At 42.6% G+C, this 17,569-nt stretch overlaps 1 protein-coding gene across 1 annotated transcript; it reads right to left on the bottom strand.

Annotated features, from left to right (window-relative positions):
* Positions 1-4,103: 4,103 nt before the first annotated feature.
* Positions 4,104-8,355, bottom strand: LOC149255553 (uncharacterized). The gene is made up of 4 exons (XM_089455074.1): positions 6,958-8,355; positions 6,657-6,750; positions 4,665-6,008; positions 4,104-4,519 (listed from the first exon to the last, which is right to left on the bottom strand). The coding sequence occupies exons 1-4, from the start codon at positions 8,353-8,355 to the stop codon at positions 4,104-4,106; spliced, it is 3,252 nt and encodes a 1,083-aa protein (XP_089311200.1).
* Positions 8,356-17,569: the final 9,214 nt, after the last annotated feature.

Genomic DNA, 17,569 nt, shown 5'->3' with positions numbered 1-17,569 from the left:
CCATCTTGAGTTTCCACAACTCAAAACTCTGACCATTAAATTTCTCAATCTCTATCTTTCCACTGCTCGCCATCTTCTTTCACCACCAGAATCGATCTCGCAGATCTCCCACTAAACAGGGTCTACCATAGGCTCGAGTGAAACCCCTCAGCAACAAAGGCGTCCCCTTGAAGCCAAAATAGCTTTGATACCAAATGTAGGTTTTAACCCTATACAGAAATTACCTGCATACGAATTCTAAAACACAGAAAATAAACAATGCGAGATCATAACACATAAAACACATATACACAGAGATTTTCCCCTGGATCCCAAAACCGGAACTACTAGCTTGATTTTTCATTATGTTCCTTTCAATGTTACAATACATATTTATACATGCTAAAGCATCCAATACCATGGACCGAAAACCATCACGTCCAATACCATGGACCGAAAACCATCGCATCCAATACCATGGACTGAAAACCATCGCGTCCAAAAAACATGTGCGAAAATCATGCACAAAACCATAGGTGGGTCCGCCCAACCTAACATAGGGTCCAAAACCAAAATTTTCCGGGGCGCTGCCCCAGACCCCATAAAGTGGGGTTACGGGTGCCCTTCAAACCCCCTATTAACTACGTGGAAAGAATATAACACAACCCAACAATTTAACTAAATTAAACAAGAATGCTCTTCTCAAATTTCTTGCTTTTATTTTTATATTTGAAGTAACTTATAAGTTCTTTCCACTAAGTTATTCAAAACATGGACTTACAAAACTTTCTTTGAAACCAATTCAACATCAATGATATAATGTACTTCTATTTTCTTCTCAAGAAAATCATCTTTATCCATAAAAATAAAAATATTGAAAAGCATTACGTGAATCCCCTCTTTAAGATCTGCCTTCATAGTTTATAACATTTTCTTGAAAGTGTGCAGCACATTGAATTAGCGCACTACTGCCCTTATCTAAGAAAAAAGGGTACGCCAATTGCAATGTGATTTCTAATAGAAAACCCTGGAAAAGAACATGAAGAGAACATGTGTTAGGTAAGATTGTTCTCATTCCAAATAAGTTCCTGCCATTCCCTTATCCGTCATTCATGATTTAAGTGGGAAGGTTTACAAACAAAATGGGAGAAAACAAGAAGGAAGGGAAATTTCAAAAGAAAATAGACAACGAAATTTCTCACGTGATATTTTCTTTTTCGCTGAATGGTATCACTTCTTTCCTTGAATCCCTTTTCAATTTCTTCACAATTACCTTTTTTCCAATTTCTTAGAAAGCTCCTCCCTTCAAATCGTCCTACAAAATTGTTTTAGTAACCTAAACATGAAAATGCAATGAAAAATCTCTTTGCCGAGGATTCATGTTGATTCCCGATCTTACAAAGCGTTTTAAAACAATATTTTAAACATCGCATCGTGCCAATGTAGTAATGGAGCACAGCTGCACTAAACACCATTAATAGACCCAAAAAAAAATCCACAAGGAAAAAAGACAGCATAACCAACTTTCTGATGGAGTGGTATCAAACAAAAAGAATTATACAACAACCACCACAGCAACAAGGAATCTTCCAGTCAATATCGACTTATTTTTGACAAGAAAAATAATGACTCAAACTTCAATATGCCGCAATCTGTAATTCTTTTCTTCCACTAGCAAGATTACAAGGATACATTTTACAACTGCTTTTGTGAGAAGATGAAAATCATGGCAACTGCAACAAGATATCTACTGCTAGCCCTTGTCTTGAATTTTTCCTATTTTGAAAGAAAAATAACCCATGAGAAAATGAAAATCATGGCAACTGCAACAACATAGTTGCTGCTAGCCCTTGCCTTGATTTTTTTCTACGTTGAAAGAACAATAGCCCAATAAACAGTATGAGACAATATGAAATATGTAGTTATTTACCATCATATATTACAATAACTCTCCAAAGTTATTATTTGTACATGTTGGAATAAGTTATTAGTTGCACTTTGATAAATCAAAGACAGAATCCCGTGCAATGGAAAACGATGTTGCAACATCATATTTGTGCTGATAGTCCATTTGGTCGTCGAAACAACAGTTGAGTAGAGTGGAGTTCATTCATTCGTTTAGACAGCTGAGCAGAGTGGAGTTCGAGTGGAGTTCATTCGTTTGTTTAGACAGCTGAGTAGAGTGGAGTTCATTCCAGGGATCAAGCACTCCTGGAAGAGACCAATGCAAACAATCTTGAGAGCCATTTTTCCATTTGAGACTGTATCTGGATAGATGTGCATCATCCCTTAACTCTGAAGATATATAAACTCTCAACTCTTGTGCCTTGAAGTGTTGGAAATAATTAATCCCAACCACCGCCTTAAACGCACCATGCTTGCCAAGTCAATTTTTTTGTTTGGAGGCAGAAGGACTAAAGTCTAAGTAGAAGTGACCATACTTGCCAAGTCAACTTTTTGGTTTGTAGGCAGAAGGACTAAAGTCTAAGTAGAAGTACATCACTAACCATTCAACAGAGAGTTTAAGGAAATTAGTGAATTTTGGTAAATACGTATGGGCAAGCATTCACTCCGCTACTATAACCCACACTCCACAACATCTGCAAGTTCAGAAAACCATTTATTATGTAAAATTGCCCATTGTGTGTCTTAATGATTTGCTTTGTCTTAATGATTTTATTTGATTTGCAAGGTTGGGCGACATAAGGTGGAAGTCAATAGGTAAAGAAAAAATTATGCATGAAAAAAGCAGTTATTTTGTTTTACTATGTGTTACTCCAACTCTGGTGTTTTTTTTTTTTTTCTGAATTAGACTAAGCTATTTATATTACAAAAAAGGCAAAAATTACATCATCATTGTTACAGCAGAGCCGTAGCTCTGTGATTCCTGTCGAAGGACTGACAGTAAGCTCATGAATCATCTTCAAAATTACAAAAAACTGACACTAAACCAGGCCAACAGGCTTGAGACCGACACTGAACATACATGATTAGCCGAAACTGAGACATATAGAGACTAAGACACATATAGATATCCGTCACTGTAACAGGTAAAAACAGAATTACATAAGGACAAGGACCTGACACGTAAATGATAGCGTTGAAAACAAACAGTGAGAAAATTCCAATCCCAGTGACCTGAGGCGGCCAGAAGAGCGAGCTAGTCATCATCGGTAGTGAGCGGGTCTTCCTCCTTCCTGCAACCGGGCGTGTTCTGCTACGCAGGTTCACTTGGGCCTGCCCCGGGATCCGGGGTGAAGCTTTCATGGACAGGGCGCAACATATCAGTGGCTGGAAGTTCCATATCAATTGTAGGAGCCAGCCCAGGAATCCGCGGAGGGCTAGCTTGAGGAGCAGCGTCCTGACCTCCCAGATTTCTACAATGCTCAACTGAAACTGTGACATAGAAAGTAGAGTTTGACAAGGTGTAAGGAATGCGATATCTCACCATGGGATGCAAAGCATGCCCACATTCCATAATCTCCCGTTGTTCCATTGCTCTGCCCCTGCCAACCGCCCTCCCTCTGTAATCCGCAGCTCTGCCTCTACTAGCCGGCCTTCCCCTGGGGCGCCTTTGTTCTGAAGAGATCTCGAATGAGGATGTGGGGGAGGGGGCTCGCCTCTGAGCCTGGGCCTGACTTCTGAAGCAGCCGTGTCGATTGATCATCCTTCGTTGCCCGCTTTGCTTCCCTGAGCTATTCAAATTGCTGGTGTATCTCCTCTCAAGCTCCTGTGAGATCAATGCATAAACCAGCACAACCTCCAAACACTCAAACCCTTTGCTGGATTGCGGGATAATAACAGAAATGTCGTGCCTTCCCAAATTGCTCTGAGAGCAAGGAGACTCCCTCACCGCCTCCCTCAGAACCAGTGAGAGAGCCACCACGACCTCCCTCAGATCCAGAATACAAGCCCACACCAACTGCGAGAGAATGACAGAGTGTCCATGGCTTTGAATCGCCATAATCCAGTTACCAAGACGCGCAGTGAATGCCGAAATGACTCCGCTGAAATGAACCGCCTCCGAACTTAAATGCATCACATGGCCTGACCAGGTGTGAATCGTGCTGGGATAGGTGGCTCGTCCGGGCTGACAGATGCCCTTATGACGAGCCACCCAACTGTCATGCTTGAAAACCACCCGCATCCGGGAGGGAGAGATCCTTTTGCACCAAGGCGATGCAGTCTTGTTTAAGTTGTTCATCATCAACCATATCCAGGGAGCCAGAGAAGTATGGCGATGCCTGAGAAACACCTTGGTTAGCCATTCTGTCGGCTACCTGGTTTGCTGTTCGTCGCACATGCTGGAAGGTTATGCTTTGGGGAGTCTTGAGCTTTGCCTCTAGGGATTCCAGCCTGCTTAGCAATCTCCAGCTAGCTGTGAGCTTGACTGCTGCTGTTCCTGCCTGAATTTTCTTGGCTACTGCTATTAGGATGAGAGAATCACCCTCAACTTCAAGAGGGAAGAAGTGTTTTTGCTCTGCTATACAGATCCCTTGCCAGAGACCTTCCAGCTCAGCTACATTGTTAGTGTATTTGCCTAATGAACCAGAATAAATATGCAGAATTGCTCCTGTATGGCTTTGATGATTCCTCCGTAACCAGCAGGACCAGGATTACCTTTAGATCATTGAGCTTGAATGAGTTGTAGGCTGGAGGGGACTAGGAGGATGGGGAGGTGGAACTTCGAGGAGGACGGGGGATGATCTTGGCAAAGGCTGAGAGGTCAAGATTCCATTCTTTCAAAATGTCCCTCTCTTTCTGCGCTTCTGGCATGTCTGTGTCATACCAGGTTCTTATGGCTAATGTTTCTTGGATGTTTCTTTTGTAGATGAGCCACAGAGCATCTATTGTCCGGGAAGTGTTGTTGAAGATTCGGGCGTTGCGCTCTTTCCACAGAATCCAGTATAAAAAGCCTGGTATTAGCCCCCAAAGTGTATTGAGAAGTTGGCTTTTGAATGGGTTCTTGGCCCAGTTCCTGATATTGTCCGTTATATCCTCGTCCCTGGGATCTGTTCGCTTGTTGCACTTTTCCACTTTCTCCCAAAGTTGCTTTGCTAGCGGACATGTCTCCATTAAATGGCTGATTGTCTCAGAGTTGAGATTGCAATTTGGGCATCTCGAAGGCCCAATGAATCCTCTTCTTGTTAAGTTGTCCCAAGTAAGAATGTGCCTTTTACTTAACAGCCATAGGAAGGTTGAGATTTTGGGCCATAGCCCAGGTAACCAAACTCGTGCCCAGATTTGGTCTCTATCTGCTTGTGTATCTGAATAGCGCAGCTGGTGTGCTTCTTTGGTTGTGAATGTGCCTTTGTGCGTGTGACCCCATATGAGCTTATCTTGCTGGTTTGAGTGACGGATTCTGCGATGGGTGAGTTCCTGATCCATTTCTGAGAACGTTTCACCCTCCCAATCCCTCTGCCAGCTGCTCGCTGGTTTCCACATTTGGTATCCGTGAAGCGCAGTTGGTTGCCAGAATTGTTGGACCTGTGTGAGGTTCTCTTGATGCATGTAAGAATGCCAGATTGGCTTTTGAAACAGATCTGCAAGTTTGGGGAGTTGCTGCCACGAATCCTCCCAAAACTTGGCAGAGGTACCTGAGTGAACTTCCCAGAAGCTGTGTTTCTGAATGAAGTGGCTATGAGTCTTTGCGGCATCCCAGATTGGTGATCCTTGGGCTGAGGAGTTAATTCTGATGAGATCGTTCCAGTGACTTCCCGGAGCATATTTTGCTTGCCATAAGCGGGCCCAAGGTGAGTGAGGCTTGGAAAGCCAATTCCACCACATTCGGGCTCCCATTGTGTTGTTACTTTGAAGCGGATCCCGTAGTCCCAGTCCTCCTTCTGATTTGATCTTGCACACGTCTTTCCAGTTGAAAAGAGCCCATTTTCGATTCCTACCCGTGGAACCCCAAAGGAAGTTGCGCTGGAGGTTGCGAATGGCTTTTAAGACCCATTTTGGAGTTGCCATGGTGGAGAAGAGGTACAGCGGCATAGCTTGGAGTACCGATTTGATCAGAACTAATCTGCCTGCCATGTTGAGAGCACGATAGGTCCAAGATGAGAGTTTTGATTCTAGATTATCAAGGAGAGACCGCCAGGAAGAGTGTTTGATAGCTGAGTCAAAGAGGGGTGCTCCAAGGTATTTAGAAGGCAGAGAGGATATGGTGAAACCCAAAATCCTGGCAATATTCCTTTGAGTGGAGGGGGGGGTATTGAAGAAGAAAAGTTGAGACTTCGTGGCATTGATGGAGGTGCTAGAGGCATCAGAATAGAGAGAGAGGAGAGACTTAAAAACAGTGGCTTCTCGCGAAGAGGGATGACCAAATAACATAGTGTCATCAACGAACTGCTGATGGGACAGAGGATTGAGACCATGGATGGAAATACCTTTGAGCTCTTTGGAGGCAACGGCTGATTTGAGAAGTCTGCTGAGGCCCTCGGCCATTAGAACAAAGAGAAAAGGAGAAAGAGGATCCCCTTGCCTAATGCCACGGGAGGGTCGAAAGGGGGAGGAGGGAGAGCCATTTAAAAGAACAGAGAAGCTTGGGGAAGTGATGAGGTTCATAATCCATCTTGTCCAAGTTGCACTGAAACCAAAGGCTAATAGCATTTTATGAATGAACTCCCAACTGAGCTTGTCAAAAGCTTTGGAAAGGTCGAGTTTTAGAATCATACCTGGTTTCTTGAGAATCTTTAATGAGTGTATGACCTCATTTGAGAGTATGATTCCATCCATGATTTGACGACCTTCCACGTATCCAGTTTGTTCCTGAGATATGAGTAGGGGCAGGAGAGGTTTGAGCCTATTTGCGATGACCTTTGAGATTAGCTTGTAGATTACATTGCATAAAGCGATCGACCGATATTTTTCAGGCCTGTTGGGCTCTCCGCCTTTAGGTACCAGGGCAATGAAGGTGGTATTGAGGGCTGGGAGGATCCAATTCATGCTTCTTGATTCTTCAACAAGGTCCCATACCTCATTTTTTATTAACTCCCAGAATTCGTGGAAGAAATTGGCTGTAAAGCCATCAGGTCCAGGCGCTTTTCCGTCTTTGAGTTGAGCCATGGCTTCTTCAACTTCTTGCAAGGTCGTTGGCTGGAGAAGTTTGTTGTTGTGATCCTCAGTTATGATGCTTGGAATATGCTGCGTGATGGCTCTGATTGCTGCTTCCCTGTTTTCAAAGGGTTCCGTTAAAATTTCCTTGAAATACCCTGTGAATTCTTTTTCCATGTCCTCGTGCTCCTCAATTCTTTCACCTTGTTGGTTGTTGATGAACGTGATATTGTTGTGCATTCGTCTTTGAATGGTGGTTTTGTGGAAGAATTTTGTGTTCTTCTCCCCCTCCTTGAGCCAATTGATTCTGGATTTTTGCCGCCAGAGTATTTCCTCTTCTTTTCTATGTTCCTCAATTTGGTTCCAGAGTGTCTGCTCCTGTTGCGCTTGTTCCTCTGATCTGCCCTCAAGAATGAGAGTTTGTTGAAGAATGTGCATTTGTTGTTCCAGTTGTGAGCGCTGCTCCTGAATATTACCAAAGTTTGTGCGATTCCATACTTTGAGGACGTGTTTCAGATTTTTTAATTTTTGCTGGAATTGATACATTTTGGCTCCATCTGGCGGGATGTAGGCTGCCCATGCGTTGCTAACTGCCGTCTTGAAAGTGGCATTTGTGAACCAAAACGCTTCGAATCTGAAAGGTCTGTTGCAGCGGTTACCTGGCCTGGACCATTGTAGCATAATGGGCCAGTGATCAGATCCACTTTGGGGGAGAATGGAAGCGTTGAAATCCCCTCCTAGGTGGATTGCATTATCAGAGAGAAGGAATCTATCAAGCCTAGAGGCAATGTGATGAATTCCTCGACGCTTGTTAGTCGAAGTGAAAATACCATTGGAGGTTGGTATGTCCATGAGTTGATTGTTTTGAATGAAGTCTCTGAGTCCCTCACTATCACTGTCAAGCTTGATTCTTCCTCCCTGCTTCTCTGCCATGGATGTTATTATGTTGAAGTCGCCGCCCCCAATCCATAGCGGGAATTGCCTGTTCTTGTTGAGGATAGAAATCATCTCCAGAAGATCTAGTTTTTGCTGAATTGTCTGAGGAAAATATACATTGGTGAGATGCCCATGGATTCCAGTGCCAATAAGGTGGAAAGAGGCTTGAATAAGATGGAGAGTGGCATGGAAGTCATATAAGGTGATGATTTGCGGATTCCACATAATGGCTAAACCCCCTGAGGCTCCAGAGGCGTCTACTGAGATAGCGCTGCTTCCTGCCCAGACTTTGCTGCGAATTCTTTCAATAGCTTCAGTGCTGCTTTTAGTTTCTTGCAGAAAAACTATGGTTGGTTTTTCTGAATGAATCAAGTTTTTGATCATTCTATGTTTTGAGGGGCTGTTGAGTCCTCTCACATTCCAGGATATTAATTTCATGTAAACTGAGATTTGGGTTTATAGAACTTTGTCAACTTAGGGAATCGCCCCGACTCCATAAGTATTTCCCCTAATGCTATGATTCTTTGTAGATCTGTCTTTCTTCCTCGTTTCTTGAGATCTTTGAGCACCTTTTTTCCATCCCATGGGCTGCCTCCCTGTATGCCAAGGCTTTTGTTATGCTGCACCTTGGTTAAGACTCCTTCCAGCTTGTCGATTTGCCAGGTGGAAATTGAGTTGTATTCCCTTTGTTTGCATGCCGCTTCAAGAGTGAAGATGTCTAAACCATCTAGACTAACATCCACCTGATCTTCCTCCATAACAGTAGTATGCCCTGTTTCTTCCTCATATGTTTCTTGCTGCAGATTTAGGGCCAGTGTAGCATCGGTCTCCATATCTGTATCTTGTAGCTTATTGTCCGGTAGAGTTTTCTCTTGGGATATGGAGGAGGGACTGAGACTAGACACTGATTTTCCTTTCTCCAAGGAAGGGTTGGGATGATGATTCTCGATAGCAGGATTAGAGGGCTGCAAGGGGTTTGAGGGATTGAGGGAGGAAGAGGGCGAAGAGGGATTGAGTGGGGGTTCTGAACTGGGTTGGTCTTGCTTGTTATGCGCAGCAAGAACAGAGAATCTGTTCTGGGAGTCAGCTTTGGGAGCATTGTCTATAACTGGCTGACTCTTTTTGGCATGCCTACGGCGGTTGTGAATCTTTGTGAAACCTTCAGAGTCTTTGTCAGAGACAGCATCAGCTGCTTTGGACTGAGAATTCAAAGGACAATCTCGGAATAGATGGCCATGCTCATGACACTTGCGACAGCGGAAGGGAATATGCTCATAATCTAAAGATTGAGTCCATTCATAATCATCGTGATAGAGTTTTACCGTATCAGCTAGAGCTTTGGTCAGGTGCATGTGGACGCAGATCCTGGCATATGAGGTGTATTTGCGAGTTTTTGTCTCAGCCGCGACTCGGATGAATGTGCCAAGCTTGTTGCCTATATCCGCTAGCGTTTCTTCTTTCCAATATTCCGCCGGGAGGGAGTACATCCTGATCCTGACCGGAGCCCAGCTGAAATCTTCCTTGTCGGGGTTGAATCTTGGTTTCCATTCTGTGAGATAGAGACCTGAAGAGTTGAAGAAGTAAGGGCCTCCTTCAAATATCCGCACTTTGTCCTCCACACAGTGAAAGATTGCTGTAAAAAATCCTTTTGGACCGAGTTGCAGAGTGATTTGTTCTTTAGGCTTCCATTTTGAGGCTATCCAGCCTTGTAAGGCTTTTTCCGTAGGCCAGAAGCCTAGAAACTTTCCAATGAGTGCGTGATCTTGCATGTACTGGATCTCACCATTGATGCGGTGGCTAGGCAAGTCAACCTTGATGGGTTCAGCGGCTTTTGGGATACAGGTGGCCAATGTTGCTTTAGTCTGCGTCGCTTTGGCTTTGTTAGGCATCTCCTTATCTGCAGTTTCTTCTTCTGTCGGGACCGTGTGGGTCTTGTCTTCATTTTTCTAGTGACTATTTTGTCCTTCTTCTGGGCCTGCGCCAGAGGGGAACAGAAGTTGTACATGCTGCATTTGGTCAGAGCTTAAAGAGTTTTTTGGAGGGGAGGCAAAGCTCTCCCCTCCTACTGCCATTTCCATTGCGAGCAACCAGCAGAGGAGCGGCGGCAATAGCAGTGAGAGCGATCAAGGACGGCGGCTGGTTAGGGTTTGGCGGCGTTTGACAGGGTTTTGCATCAGAGCGTCCACACACACACAACTTCCAACCCTGGTGTTTTACTTGGAGCAACAACATCCAATTTATCATACGAATGTATTTTCATATGTTTAGAAATATAATCCATAGTTTGGTTTGTTGCCATATTTCTTGTTTTACAATAAGATCTTTCTTGTTTTACTTAACTCAAGAGGTAAAGAGAAAATCGTGTAGCAAATTTTGGTGGGCGCATGAAAAGAGAAGTTACTGTGTTTTACTGTGTGTTACTCCGCAACCCTGGTGTTTTAATTGGAGCAGCAACCTCCAATTTATCATCAGAATGTATTTTCATATGTTTAGAAATATAATCCATAGTTTGGTTTGTTGTGATCTTTCTTGTTTTACTTGGAGCAGCAGCCTCCAATTTATCATACGAATGTATTTTCATATGTTTATAAATATAATCCATAGTTTGGTTTATTGCGATATGCATTTAAACCTTCACCAGTAGCTTTACAACAACTATTTTGTTTTTAATTAAGCCTCTGTGTAGTTGCCATTTCCTTTTCTGAGCCAGAATCCTCTCCTCCGCCCTTGTGAAATTTTTTGTCATTTCCTTGCTGCAACTAATTTCTGAGCCAGACTCCTCTCCTTTGCCCGTGTGAAAATTTTTCTAACATGGTATCACAACGGGTTAAACTTTGTTAGTGTAAAAACAAGTGTTTTTTTACTAGCAATTAAAAAATGTTTTGAGGGTTGATTGTTTTTTTCCTTTGGAGTGTATTTACGAGTAGGTAGAATTTTTTTTTTTTTTTTTTTTTTTTTAATTTTCTTTTTTCACTCAGAAATGGAAACGTCAAGCACAAGCTTGAATAATCTTCATATGCCTCAGTTTAATGGAAAAAATTATGATTATTGGGTTATGGTGAGCACCAGTATTGCAGCAATAATGCTGCAACTCCTAGGTTGTCTACTTTACTCTTATCAACCCGGTAGTTTGTAACAAACTTGGAAGCGACGGTGTTGTATGCACAAGTGCTTGTTCTTACTACAGGTTGTCACTTGGTCAGCCAGCACAAGATCATTAGGAGCTCAAGCCAAATTCTATGGATTCCAGAAGAAGCTATATATGTGATGAAAAGAGAGAAAGATTGCTCTATAGATACTATTCTAACTGCAGAAAGGAGAAAGACTGAATTGTAAAGAAAACCTAGTAAACCCTAATTAACCAACTAATTCTACTTTTACAAAAAGCACTATGAAAACCATGAAATGAATGCCATTACCTACTCAAGGAAGTAAACAACATCTAGCTATGTTATTTCGGGAAGTAAATAAGAAAAAACATATTTTTGGATTTTTATGTATTTTTATGTGAATTTGACATGTATGAAATTTATTGTGTGTGAATGTGGCAACGAATAGGTGGTGTTGGAGGGTGGTCTTGGGACTTGAGAGGATGTAGGATGGTGTGGATGGGTCCTAAGAGGTCTCAAGTGGCCTTCTAGAGGCTTTTCCCACTCTCGGCCTTCAAAAGAAAGCCTACAGAAAATCTACAGGAGGACACAGGAAATCTATAGAAGGAAAACAGGGAACTACAGGAGGCCTACAGGAGGAGGCCGAGAGCAGTTTTCACTGTTTTGAGGGTGTGAGAGTGGGTGGAAAAGGTGGATGAAGGTTGGAATGAGGTGTTAGAGCACCTATGGTCTACCATGAATCACTGGAAGAGAGGAAGATGATTGGGTTTGCTCAAAGAGAGAGGAAGAAGTTCTATGGAAAATGTAGGAAACTAAGGCAGAATTGAGGTGAGACTTGGGCGACCTGTAGGGCATGGATCAGGTGGAGGATGGGATGGCTAATAGGCTAGCCTACTGCAAGAAGAGATCTGCTGCAAAGGAACTAATATTCAACTAATAAGATCAAGCAAGCAATGAAATGAGTGCATCTAGAAAAACAAAGTGTTGCATCAAACTTAAACTATGATCTATGAAAGGAAATGCTGAGAAATGCTGCAAGAAAGGAAAGCATGAAAGAAGACTATTGCAAATACAGAAGATCTGAAGCAAAGCAGAACTAGACTATTAACCTACTAAATGCGGCAAACACTAGAAGTCCTATGAATGAGGAAAATCTGTGTTTTTGGGGCAACAAGAGGGTCTTTGCCTCAAATCATGGTCCCAAAGGGAGGAAGAGAGGCCAAGGCACTATTGCTAGCCTTTTGAATCTACTTTTTATCACTGCTTAACCTACTATAGAAAGTATAAATGGAAGCAAACTACTGAATCATAAAAAGCAACCTATTCTTAACCATAAAAGAAATACATCTAACAGCAACCTAATCTACAGACTGAAATAAAACATACAAATACAAGTAAAGAGGAGCTTGGTTGCTTGGTTTGGGCCCTAACCCAAGAGCTTCAGCCCTCTGAGGTAACTCAGTGCTAGCTCAAAAATGATTCCATCTTTATTTCCAAAACAATAGCAAGATTACATGAAACTGTCACAAAATAGTAAGCTCGAAGTTGAGCAGAGTTTACATAAGCAAAAATCCAACAAAAATCTGACCCTAGTGAGGCCCTAGGCCTATCTACTTATACAAATGAAGCTACCAACGGTTTCCTTAAAATCAGGGAGGCTTGGCTCCCAAAACTCGATATAATCATCAGTCATCCTCCACTTGCTCGGCTGTCTTCTAGTGCATGATTCCGTTGCTTGTACTCCGAGCTGAATGAAGGAGAATTCGAAGTGAGGAGTAATAAATGAGGGGGATTCCCTCCTATAAATCCTCTCCTTTATCCACTTCGGGTTATTGCTACCATTTGTCCACTGGATACTTGACTTTGACCTCAAAATTCATCAATAATCTGCATTAAACACATGTTAGACCACATGGCATCATAACTAACTCAACTCACTCCATAAGCATAAATATAATCAGAAAATCATACAATAAGCTAAGAGAATGGTTGATTTGAGTAGGTTAGGAGGTAAAATGAGCCCATATAATTATCCATTTATGAGGCTCATCATCACCCCCTACTGAATGTGTTGCTCATCCTCTAAGCAACTTAGTCCATCTCCTCATCTTTTATGGCCCTGGTGGCCTCCCTAGCATCCCAAGCTTCTGATGTGATCTGCTCTTCCTTGTCATAGAATCCTGCCTTCCTGTCTATCTCTTCCCACTGCTCCTCCTCTTCTTCTTCTCTTCTACCTTCCAACATGCCTAACAGTGGTGGGGGACTCAGTTTGAGGCCAATCCAGTTGACCTTCAACCTCTGCATGGAGTGCTTGTACATTGGCACTCTTCTTAATGCCTCATTCATCATCATGGGGGAATTATATTCCCTGATCTGCAGACTGTGTGGTAAGGTGTTCCATCTCCTCATGCATGCACGCACACAGTCATCTCCAAGTAGCCTTTGCATATCCTCAAAGTGTGCAATGGCTTGTGCCTGATCACTTATATATCTAGGGGCAATCTGAGAATTATTGGCAAGAAGGTTGTGTGTGTTGATGACTGCCATGGGATCTGATGGCTCAGCTCTTATCATTAATGGCTCATTCTTCTCTTTTATCATCAATCTTCTTATTTCTACTGCCCTCTACTCTTCATGGTTCATCCATGAGGCCATGGCCATTAGTTGCAGGTCCCCTATCCTGGCATTGGGGTCCCACACATTCATGTCTGTGAGGGCCATGTTATGTAAGTAGAATTCTGCCATCTTTGCCTTATCCTCTGATGTACTTTGGTCACACATATCCATAAACTGCCTGTAATCTTGGAAAGGCATTGTGCCTCTTTCTGCCAAAGTCTTTATCTGGAATTGTAACCATTGGTCCTTGAGATATGGGCCATAGGATTTTGCTGGTGTTCTACATTGCAATGCCTCCATGGATAAGCTGGCCATGCATGCCAGCTAGGTATCTTTCTTTTGTAGCTACCTCCTTAGCAATTCATTTTTAGTTTCAAGGTGGCTTCTTGTAATTGCTTCTCTGTGTCTGATAGCACTCAACTCTCTGCCCATTTCTCTGAGTTTGTTTTCCATATGGCCAATATCCTCAACTCCTTTGGATTTGGCTATTTGCATCCACCTATGTGCTCTTATTCTTTCTTTCTCTAATTCAAAGAATAGTGGAATTGCAAATTTTTGTGGGATTATCCTTCATCCCTAAAGTAGATTGTAATAGGAGGCAAGACTAGGCTAGGGATCAGGTTCTTGTAACTCTGTTGCTTCCTCCTTTACCTGTGGCTGTCCGTCCATCCTTTTCTCAAGCTTTTGGCTTTCTTGTAGTTTTGCCAATGTCTCTTGTAGAACTGTCTGAGCCTCTTGTAGGACTATTTTTGGGTCATGTAGTTCTACCTTTTCTTTCCATGTGGAAGATCTAGGAGTCCCCCTTTCATATGTTATAGGTCCCTTGGAAGGGGATTCTTTCACCTTGGCAGATGTTGAATCTTCAATGGTAATGGGAAACTTGAAGATGTGCATGGAGTCTAGTGGAGTTAGTGGGCTCCTTTCTCATAAACCCTCCTGTCATATTGTATATACTCTTTTGCAGAACCAAATATGGAGGTGGAGACAAATTTTTTTGAGAAAAATAGAGAAATTTCCTCATCAAATTGAGCCCACTTCCTTCATATATTGATATTCAATAGGGGGCATGCATGAACCCTACCTCTGCAGACTAAAAATCGTGCTAAAACTCGTGTTTTCTCCCTTCAAAACAACTAACTTCCCCTCCTGTAGAAGTCTGTTTTCCCTCTTGTAGAATTCCTGTAGGTGCTCTTGTAGAACCTGTAGGTGCTCCTGTAGAAAATGTCGAGAGTAGGAATATGGGAGAGATCGATGGAGGACGATCGCTACGAGGCTGTGGAGGGACAAGGAGACTGGTGTAGTTGAGTTACGAGGAGAGAATGAAGGAAAAGGTGGTGAAAATGCTCGGGGAGGAGTACTTATTACCCTTTATGGATATTTCCGATGATGAGGGGTGAGCTGGCAAGGTATACGTTGGCCATATTCAGACAGTTGGTCCCCACCTGCTTGGTCATCATGGCTTCTCCTCGTAATCATCTCCCATCATTACATCGGAGTTCACACTTCCTCCACTACCTGTCCTTGGCATCTTGCTGGAGTTGATTGCCGCACGTGTGGGCGACATCCCGGATGAGTGGAGTCAACTAGATGAAGGTGGGCAAGTTAACTAGCCACCTTTCCCTCGTTTAACCTCAACCATCTCGTTGCTTTTGCATGAATTTTAATTACACAAATGCAAACAGAGGAGTGATTTAGTTACTTACCTATGATCCGAATGTATTTGTTGTGAGGTGTTGTGGCTCTCTCTGCTGCATGCCTTTATTTCTTTTGATGCATGCTGTCTTCTTGCTGATGTGTGGATGTGTGCTTGTGCAGGTTCTCTAGCTGGATCTGAGCTTCAAGTGCCTTCTCAACCTTCATGTTTGCAATCTCTTTCTGCCGGTGCTGGATTTTAATGGGATTAGCTACTGTGGGTTTACAAGACAGTGACTTGTTTTGTCCATATCTCCCAAACGGTAGACTAGGTTGACCTAAAACTTTCTGAGCATGTTTCCATGATCATTATGCACCTCCCATAGAATTGGTCAATGGATGCACGGATCTCGAGAAAAACTAAAAATGGCTGAAGGTGATGGAAGCCGATTTCTTGGTAATAGTGCACTGAAATTTGCTGAAATTGCTTGAGCATGTTACCATCATCCATATGCAACTCCCCATGAAACAATATTTTAAATGGATGCATGGTTTTCAAGTTAGGGAAAAAACAAATTTCTGCTTTATGTATTTTTGTATCCTATAGGAAAATAGAGCATCCTGTAGTTTTGTTTTTTTTTGTTTTTCTTTTTGTTTTTTTTTCTTTTTTTTTTTTTTAGGACAGCAAGGAAAATGAGTGGTAGAAGCTCGAGAATGATGGGTGGATGGTGAAAATAGATGACAGTGATGGATTGGCATTTCCTTGGCCTTGTTGGAGCATTTGAGCGAAGTAAGAGAAAGTCAAAATTTGACTTCTTTTGACTAGGCTTGACCAATTTTCCTTTTGGTACCAACTTGTTCTTTTTGCTTGCAGATGTTGGAGAGTACATGCATGCATAGAACAAGGATTTTTATTTTTCCTCTTTTCTCTAGGCCTACTAGTCGCCTCAATGAGGTTTTCAACTAGTAGGTCTGCCTAGGCACCTCAAAGGAGGTTTTCACCTAGGATATTTTTTTCTCTTTTTTTCTTCTTTCCAACCCATTGACCACATCATGGAGGTTTTCAATCAAATGAACCAATCCAAGGCACCTCCAAGGAGGTTTTCATCTTAAATTTTTATTTTTTTCTTTTGTTTTTCATTTTTTTTCCTACCCTACCCTACTTGTAAAACAAAATCACTTTCAAGTATAAGAATACTTCCAATGGAGCCATGTGCACATTAAGATGATAGAAAAAATGATGTGGAGGCTTGAAATGTATGCTTTGACATGTACCTAGATTTCAGAGACCAAATGATTTGACTTTGAAAGGATCCAACATAGTTGAGGAAGAGAGTGATGTTGCAACTTAGTGACTGTCTAGAGTCATATTTCAATATAGTTGTGATGTCCTTGGTCCTTTTGCTGATCTGGATCATTCTTCATGTCTTCTTCTACCATGACCTTCACATCTTCCTCTTTTTGCTGATTTTTCTCTTGAATACATGGAGGATTTGATGGTAACCATGAGGGAGCTCTCTCGATCTCTGATTTTGATGTCTTCTCTTCATCAAGTGCAGCCCATGGTTCTTTGATCTTCTCTTTTGAATCTTCTTCTTTTGGATGTGGTCCTTCAATGATATCAATATAATCTTTTTTTTGCAATACTCTTCCTGAGCTATGGTGAATACCATTGAGCTCAAGAGGAGTTGTTTGGAAGTGTTGTACCTCAGCATTGTAAATGGGTTGAGCTACTTCAATGTGTGGGTTTGGAAATGGTGGTACAGGTAGTCGAGTGGGAGTGTATATTTGATATGGATGTGGATGGGGTTATGGTTGGGCAGGTGGTGGAGGCAAAAGAGCGGGAAGAGAGATGTATTGGGGCCTCCACCCCTGATGAGATGCATTCCACTGAGGTTGTGGCTGAGCATAGGGTTGAAATGAATGGGTGGCTAGTTGGGCATGATATGGAGATGTGAAGGACCAAGGAGGAGGTGTGGACCAGGAAGGATGAGCAAGGGGGCCCCAAGAAGGTATGGATGTGACTTGGTTGGGGTTTTAGTATGCCTAAGATTTCCCTTGCATCCCCTGCTGATATGGTCTAGGTCGATGCGGCCTCCTTTGGTTTATGTAATAGATCTATTCAGTGACTCCTTCACCCCCTTGGTATACAGCTTTAAGTCCAGGCAAGGACGGGCACTTGTCTATAGAATGATTTTCTTCACAAATTGAACAAACCTCTATAGAGTTCAATGGGCATT

The sequence above is a fragment of the Pinus tabuliformis genome, chromosome 7, assembly GCF_031772625.1.
Source record: "Pinus tabuliformis cultivar Carrire ecotype Pingquan chromosome 7, CPIR1, whole genome shotgun sequence".
Lineage (NCBI taxonomy): Eukaryota > Viridiplantae > Streptophyta > Pinopsida > Pinales > Pinaceae > Pinus > Pinus tabuliformis.
The sequence above is the reverse complement of the archived record's forward strand: the minus strand, read 5'-3'. Positions and strand labels throughout refer to the sequence as shown.

Bases quoted from the DNA above. Each gene is read 5' to 3' on its own strand.
- LOC149255553 (XM_089455074.1), bottom strand. From the start codon at position 8,355: ATGATCAAAAACTTGATTCATTCAGAAAAACCAACCATAGTTTTTCTG. The intron at 6,751-6,957 runs GTATGGGACCTT...CTCATATCTCAG, and splicing joins GGGAGTTAATAAAAAATGAG to GAACAAACTGGATACGTGGA. The intron at 6,009-6,656 runs GTATGATTCTAA...TCAACATGGCAG, and splicing joins AAAGATTCTCAAGAAACCAG to GCAGATTAGTTCTGATCAAA.